The sequence below is a fragment of the Pteropus medius genome, unplaced genomic scaffold, assembly GCF_902729225.1.
Source record: "Pteropus medius unplaced genomic scaffold, Ma_sr-lr_union100, whole genome shotgun sequence".
Taxonomy (NCBI): Eukaryota; Metazoa; Chordata; class Mammalia; order Chiroptera; family Pteropodidae; genus Pteropus; species Pteropus medius.
Window position 1 is genome coordinate 6,843,058 of NW_024356336.1, and position 7,941 is coordinate 6,850,998.

Sequence of the window (7,941 nt, forward strand, 5' to 3'; positions counted from 1 at the left end):
TTATTGATGCCTATAGCACCTGGTCTTCCTAGGTGGTCTCCCATCCAAGTACTAACCCAGGCCTGACCTGCTTAGCTTCTGAGATCAGACGAGATCGGGCTTGCTCAGGGCAGCATGGCCGTAGACTAGAGAACGGGGCTTCTTAAATCAGTTTCATGACCTAAGGTCCACCTGGACATTTAGGCAAAAATAAGAGATCCTCTTCATGGGGTTTAGAGAGCTAAATCTGTTACCTTCCAGCAAAGTCTTAAGTTGCATAAGATAGCATCCCAGCCTGAGTGGAAGAGAGGAACCACGAGCTAAGTTAACACAAAGTTTTCTTTTCATAACTGTCCACGGAACATTTTCTGTGTGCCAAGCTTAGTGTCTAACATAGGCAGATGACTCTTGTCTCTGGTGCCAAGGCTCTCCAGTCTTTCAAAAGAAGTGTTCTTAAACCTGCCACCTCATCAAGAGCCTTTACCAGCAATTATTCCTGGAAAGGAACCCCTCTGTGATATCCTCAAAGAAAATCAACATTAGGTAAAGGAAAAATACTTGGAAAGTGCCCACTATGAACTGGGAATGCTCCCTCCCTATGAGTATTTCAGGAGGGGATGTAAGATTACCCTTTTGTAGAATCCTAAGAACCCACAGGAATTTATTGATCATAGACAAATTCACTAAAATTATCATCTAGACAAGAGTTAACATCTGAGACCTTACCCAAGAACAAACTGCTAATTGCCCAAGAGCCATACATCAAAGGAAGTATAAAAACTTTTAGTTTTAGCAGCCTTCTTTAAAGAAAATGTCAAGCCTCCCAAAACAATCTACATATTTATGAATTACTAATATGGACACACAGTTTCATCGATCAATATTAAAGTAGAAAGCAAATGAATGAGAGTACAAACTCAAAACAATAGGGGTTAAAATCCTCGCCCCGTTTCTTGCTGCAGAAATCCCATGCATTCTGCTGACATTCTGCCATTACAGAATTTCATAAAAGCCACTTACAGGAGATGAAAGGGGAAATATTCTTTACTTTTGTGATCTGAATTCAATTCACAAGAGCAGAAAGCTATTTTAAAAATAATTAACATAATTTGTAAAAAACCCAGGTCTATTTCATTGTTAATGGTCAAAATACTCTAGAAGTGACCCGCACCTCACCTGTGTGCCTGGCTCTTCCTAAAGACGACAAATGTTCCTGGAGCAGCATTTGGGTTGGGTCTGCCTATGACCTCCTCTGCCAGTCCCTACTCTCCACACATCCACTTGCATTGGGTTTGGCCCATCAGACTGATGGTTGCTGATTGATCTGATATTTTGTTCTACCGAGTTACATGACTTTTCTGAAAGGATCAGCTTTTAAAAATAGATCACAATGGGGTAATGGCATCCATAGATGATAGCCAAGGCAATGGTGAACTAACAACGTAGGGAAACATCCCACCATCCCCCATTCATGAGGTTTGTTGCTAAAGGGGCACTATTTAGAATAGTTCTTACAGGCAGGTCAAGATTCAAACTGGATCTTGCAGTTCATAAGCAGGACTTAGCACCTGGATTCACCCAAGCATCTAATGGTGGCTAATTTGATGCAAAGACTTTTTTCTATTGAAAGAATGTATTTGAAACTAAGAAGAATGGAATGGGGAGGGAGAAAAAAAGGAAAGTCGGTTTTTTTTCTGTTGATCTGGTCAATGCAAAAATAAACCTTGACTTTTAAATGTGTTTATCCAACTGATAAAAGCAATGTAAAACATTAAGTAAGCAAGTAGATAGAAGGAAACTTAAAATCGTTTTTAGGGTGGTGGCAAGACATCTTTAACAGGACTTTCTGGTTTCATGTTAAAATGGAGATGGTTATCATGAGATTTAGAAAATAAGCATCTTGATCTACAATTGGTATCTAAAGGAGGTATCTTTTAGTACCTCCCCCAACCTTATTTTATTAGGCCATAAGCAGTTTTCAGCACTTTTCTAAGCACTTGATATGCATTTTTCATTTACTCCCCACAAAAACCCTATGAAGTAGATACTACTCCATCTGCATTTTACAAAGGAAAAGATTCAGAGAAGCTAAATATATGGCTGAAGGCCACACAGGTTAAGTAAGTGGTAGAGATGGGGGATCCTAAACCAGGCAGTAGGGTTCAATGGCTCTTTATCTTCTTTTCTTCTGCTCCTCTTGAGAGGACAAGGAAAGGTGTACAATCTTTCCCAGCAGCTGCCATTCAATGTTATGTTTGTTCCTGTCCAGTGGGACAACTGGGAACCCTAAGCCAAATTGCTACCTCATTGGGCAGGCTTCGCCTAAGTTGGTCTCCTCTCATAGCCTCTCCTTTCCTGAATCAAAGGCCCTGCCCATAAATTTCTATGTTAAAGGTTCCAACTGTGAAATGACTGGTTCCTTAGGTAGCTAGAAGTTCTCAGCATGAGAGAGTAGGAGAGGATACTCATGACGGCAAGGGCCTTGAATCTTAACTTTTCAAAATGATTTAGAAATGAAATAGGTAGAAAAGAGCAGCCAGAAGATAGTATCTATGGTGTTGCCAGCCAGTCCCCTCAAAGAACTTCCAGTTTGCTAGGTTTTCTGGACAGCTGCAACACGAAGACGGTATAATGATTTTTCATACCATAATTCGGCCTTCCCCAATATAAACAGGCATCTTTCTTTTATACTAGCTTAAGAAGTTTGTAGCTAAGTGTATCACTGAAATGCCACCTGTAAGAGGTTACTACTCAACTCAATTTACAAGAAACTTATGACGTTATCAAATGAGACCTCTGTATAGGAAAAACCGAACATCCGACTACTAATTTCAACCTAGGATTTAAATCAATTACTCTTTTCTCAGAGGCTTGCTTGACTTCAAGTCTTGCAACTGATTCTCTCCAAGAATGCTACTATTACTCAAATCAGTCCACTTCAGTTGCTTATTTTCTTAATAGTTCTAAAGCGAAGATATAAACATGGCTGTACCACTGTGATCAACTGCTCATCAGCCAAAAATTAGAGTGACCTCTTTTAAAGATCCTTACAGACACTAATGGTTAAAAGTGCCAATTCATAACAAGTCGAGGTAGTGAAGAACACACATGAAATTAAGCTCAGATAATCCAACACCTATTCTTTAGATTTAACATGCATGATTAACACTGGTCAGTATCAAACTGAATGTTTTGAGTGTCTTCTGCTTTTATTTCCTAACTGGCAGGTGACAATATTTATTTTATTTTTTAGGCGAGGCAACCCTTGGTTGACCTCACAGATTGCAAGGACCTTGTCAGCTTACAATCCCTTACCTACAGCACCTGGTCTTCCTATGTGGTCTCCCATCCAAGTGCTAACCAGGCCTGACCTTTCCTAGTTTCCGAGATCAGATGGGATCAGGCTTGTTCAAGGTGGCATGGCCGTAGATAGGTGACAATATTTAATAAGAAGTCAGTTGCAAGATAAGGAGCAAAGGAGGAACAGGACAAAATATGTACACTCTGTTATATGAGATCAGTCTTTTCGCTTAAAGGAAAAAAATCATGGATCTGAATAATGAGATAATCTAAAGCATTTCCATTTTGTAGTTCAATCAGAAGATAGTATCACTAATAGAATAGCAGCTACTATACCTTAAGAACTAGTAAACAAGGACCTCTGATGAAGATAAGAAAAAGCTAAATGGGCCCCAAAGTTTTTCCACTAATAAGCACCCACTACTTCCTGTTTCCTAAATCAATGGTTCTCAAATCTGAATCTGAGGCAGAATTCCTAGAAAGACTTGTTAAATGCAGATGGCTGGGCCCTATCCCTAGAGTTTGATCCATTACCTCTGAGATGGGGCCTGAGATTTTGTATTTCTAAGAAGTTACCGGATAATGCTGAATGCTAGTTCAAAGACTACACTGTGCGAACCACTGTCTAAACTACTTCAATATAAGCCTTTAAGGTGAGACTTCAATTCATTTAATCTCCAAAAGTCCTTCCACATAACCCAATCACTTTATAAATGCACATTTAAATACTACCAAAACATATGTTTTAGGCTTAGAAATCTGACCTGGCAAAATAAACTTCACTTGATTTATAAATTAAGGGCTCAAACCCCTCAAAGTAACAGGTGCGTGTGATAAATCCACTTATAACCATCCCAGTTAATCATCACTGAGGCTTACGGGTAAGCCTGAAAGTACCCAATGTGACTCTAACTTGAATTCCTGAGACAGTCATGTAAGCACAACACCAACCATTTGAACCTGGATTAACTACATCTGAGCTGCCTGACAAAACCAACACTGTATCAGGTTCTTCAAGAAATAGTAAAGCCTTGCTGCTCAAAGTATGGTCAGTGGACCAGCAGTATGGGCACCACCTAGGAGCTGGTTAAAAAACTGAATTTTCAAGCCCATCCATGACCTAACAAGAAGAATTCACACTTAACCAAGGTTCATAGATGATTCCCAGACACATTAAGGTTCGAGAAGCAAGCTGGACTAAAGGACTCTGAAAACACAGGGAAACTCTAGTATGTTAACCCTGAAAAACACTTGGCCAAAGATCTGGACTCCTCCAGCCTCATGGGAAAAAAATTCTGAACAGACTGTTGTTGTTATCCCATAAAAATGAATTGGTAAACTAAGAAGGGTCAAAGATTAAGAAGCCTCTCATCTGACCAATGTGTTTTTTTTCACCTTGTAGTAAACGTCGCACATTTATAAGTGTTCACAGAATACATCACTTATGAAAATTACTGAGGACAGTTTCCTTCTACTGCTTCTAAACTTCCTAGCCCATTAAGAAGTGGCAGAAATATTATTAATGCTTTACTTATTCCAATAGTTTGATCTCAGTATGTAGATAGGGAGTAGGCGAGCCCAAACATTATTCCAGTTGTGTAACTAATGGACCATTTATTATAATGCTCAAAACTCAGGATTGTTTTAAGTTTTCTTTGAAAGAAGGCAGGCTTAGTTTGCCTCAAGTCTCACATAAAATACTGGTGTTGAGAAACATATCAAAGCACTATACTAACATTGACTAAAGACAATGCTAAAACTACCATTAACTAAATCCTTTTGAGTGGAGTGGAAAGTAAATCTATTTCCAACTACTTCTGGTAGAGAAGACCATTAAATCTAAGCTCCACTGTCATCAATCTAAAAAATGCTTTTAAAAACCATTTTAGGCACATTTATCTAAGTTGGCAGAATTGAGGTTAGACTGTCAAAAATGGGCAATATGAGCTTCTTAATCTTTACTGTAGATATGTGTAAGTTCTACCCTAACAGAGACCAATAATATCTTTCTAAAAATTACTCAAGCATAAAGATGGATGTACATAAATATGAAATATAATATGCCACCCTCAGATCAGTATGTGATTCAAAAGCTTGCCAGGACTCCACAAGTACCAGTCAGAACTTTTATTCAAAAAGTGCTGGCATAGTTTAAATCGCATAGGCTTATAAAGTAGAATCAGTTTCCCTTCATTCAATAAGCCTTTCTCCCTTCAGAATTCACCTGTCAACATTTTAGGTAATGAATTTAAGATGTGAAACACTACTCAAGCACTCTCAGGTTTGAGAGGTACTAAATTTGGGAAGACCAAATCTAAAAGAAGAAAATGCTTTCTATCAACTCACAATTGTTATGCCAAAAGACTGTTAAGACAGCAATTAAATCAGGAACACTTTTACACCTGAAAACATTTTTTTTCCTCTAGAGAAGCTTTAAAAAAAAATACTAAAAATGAATACTATTCTGACAGCATTTGATATTTCATCAAGTAGGTTAAGAGTAGAAGCACCAGTACACAAACAAATACTAACCAATCAGTATCCTGGGAAGCCAGGGACAATAACCACATCACAGTCCTTGACTGGGTCCATACTAAGAAAATATAGATATGCGCCCAACCAGGACATGATCCTTCCTGTAACAGTCCCAAACACATTTTATGTACTCCAGCCTAATATATTTCAGGGAACCAGAAATGAATTCACAGCTGAGTCCTGTTAACCTCTTCAGAAACATTCAGCAGCCAAAAAGATACTGAAATAGGTTCAACAAACATACCACGACCCTGAGATGATTTGAACCCCTACCTAGAAAAAGCAAATATCCAGGTGAGCAGCTTAAAATCACAAGTTTTTAGCTAAGAGAAATATACTTGAAGTCTTGCTTTTGTGATACCATATCCAGTTTATAACAAGAAGTAAAAAACAAAATTAAAAAATCTGGTTACCCTAAACACCTAGAATGCACCAAAAAGCGCTCCTTTGGGCTGTTCACCTCTTAAGGAAACATCAATACAGAAGATACTGATTTTTGTGAAGCATCTCAGAACTGGATTACTTACTCTATAGCATGTAAGTCAACAACGTACCAGTTACATAGCTGTTACAGAATTTGTGTGCCAACATATACTGATCCATAAATTCATACGGGATCTGAGCCAATATTCCCTTCACCTGAAAGCTAATTAGAAGCAAATTCTAGTTTAAACTCTGGGTACTGAGATCTCTAGAAAAAAGTTCAAAGCAATGCTTTACTAAATCTAGTTAATATTTAGTCCATATAGTGAGCCAGAATGACACTACCACTTTAGATAACACTAATGAAATACCTACACAATGTTACTAACCTCCCCACATTTATAAAAAATTACTATTTCATTAGTAACAAAGCCTACTTTTGTATAGCGATGGGGGGATCTGGAGGCTAGTTGCTTCTTCAAGTCAAGGAAAGCATCTCCATTTTCTGTTTCACCCACACTTCTCCTATCCATGGCTTCTTGGTCTATAATTCTTTGTACCTGAAAGATAAATCAGCACAAAACTGTCACTGAGAAAAACACATTTTCAGAAGTCTTGACTGTTCAGGAAACTGAAATTCTCTTCTCTCTTAAAACGACTACCTAAAAAAAAAAAAAAACCCTCATCCAACAATCATAAACCAAAACCCAATTGGAAATAGAGCCACTGGTAGTTATCTCTTCTAGTAAATAAAATGCTCTAAGCATCAAAAGGTTAAGGAAAGCAGAAGTGGAAGGTGCCCATAGCCTTTAAGCAGCTTTACTGCAAAAAGAAACCAAGATTAGTCGCTGCGACCCACGGGGACTGTTAAGGTAGTAGTGGGGAAGTTTCCCGAAGTGAGAACAGGTAGAAAACTGGTTGGGGCTGGGGATCCGGGAAGTCGGGCTGTAATAAAGTGCCTGTCACTTGCCAATGGACAGCGCCAGCTGCCCCTTGTTATCTTGGGGCCAGGAACTGGGGACGGAGCCCGAGCGCCCCTGGCCCGGTCGGCCGCACCTGTGACCATGTCAGGGGCGCTGTGGCAAGGAAGCGGCGAGAGCCGGCTTCAGCTCCGAAACTCAGCTTCCCCGGGCCGCCACCTCAACCCCCGGCCTCTCGCGCAGGCCCCGGCCCAGCGGCCTCCTTCGGAGGAAGGGCGGGATAGTACTCACGAGGGGAGGCGGGCCGGAGGGAGCTGGGAGGCCGAATTCCCTGGCCCGGGCGCTCAGAGTGGGAGCCGGCGCAGGCCCGCCGCCCTCCGCCCCGGACCGGCGGCTCGGGCCCGGCCAGCCCGCCCGCACGCTGCCCGCCGGCCGCCCGGCTGGCCTCGCTTCCCTGCCCGCCTCCCGCGCGCGCCCCGGCGCTCGCGCTCACGCACGCGACCCCGGGAGCAGCGCGCCCGCGCCCCTTCTCTCACTGCGGGCCCTGGCGCGCGGCGCCCCGGACCCCGCTGCCGCCACCGGGCCCTTACTCGGTGCCTCCGCCGCTCGGCGGCCCTTCTTCTTGGCCGTCGCTCCCCTCCCCGCCGCCCGCGCCGGTCCGAGGGCTGCTCCGCGAGGCCTTCGCTCTCGCCCCCCCCACCCGCTCGAGCTGTCTCCCTTCAGCCGCCGTAACCACGGCCCAGCCCTTCGCCCCTCCTCCTCCCGCACCCCCTCCCCCCTTAAT

The 7,941-nt window shown here is 42.0% G+C and overlaps 1 protein-coding gene and 2 pseudogenes across 5 annotated transcripts in view; all 3 read right to left on the minus strand.

Moving 5' to 3' along the window:
• Nucleotides 1-7,941, minus strand: part of EIF4ENIF1 (eukaryotic translation initiation factor 4E nuclear import factor 1) — a 41,522-nt gene extending 33,581 nt beyond the window's left edge. For 2 of the 5 annotated variants that reach the window (XM_039862040.1, XM_039862037.1), the window contains exons 1-2: nucleotides 7,748-7,893; nucleotides 6,675-6,797 (exon numbers count right to left, since the gene is read on the minus strand). In XM_039862040.1, coding sequence (XP_039717974.1) covers nucleotides 6,675-6,770 — 96 coding nt within the window. In that variant the 5' untranslated portion in view covers nucleotides 6,771-6,797; nucleotides 7,748-7,893. Of the gene's footprint in view, nucleotides 1-6,674; nucleotides 6,798-7,293; nucleotides 7,415-7,448; nucleotides 7,598-7,747 lie in introns of those variants that run through there. The other 3 variants (XM_039862041.1, XM_039862038.1, XM_039862039.1) reach the window with 3 other exon arrangements.
• On the minus strand, nucleotides 8-126 carry LOC120602078 (uncharacterized; annotated as a pseudogene).
• On the minus strand, nucleotides 3,292-3,410 carry LOC120602069 (uncharacterized; annotated as a pseudogene).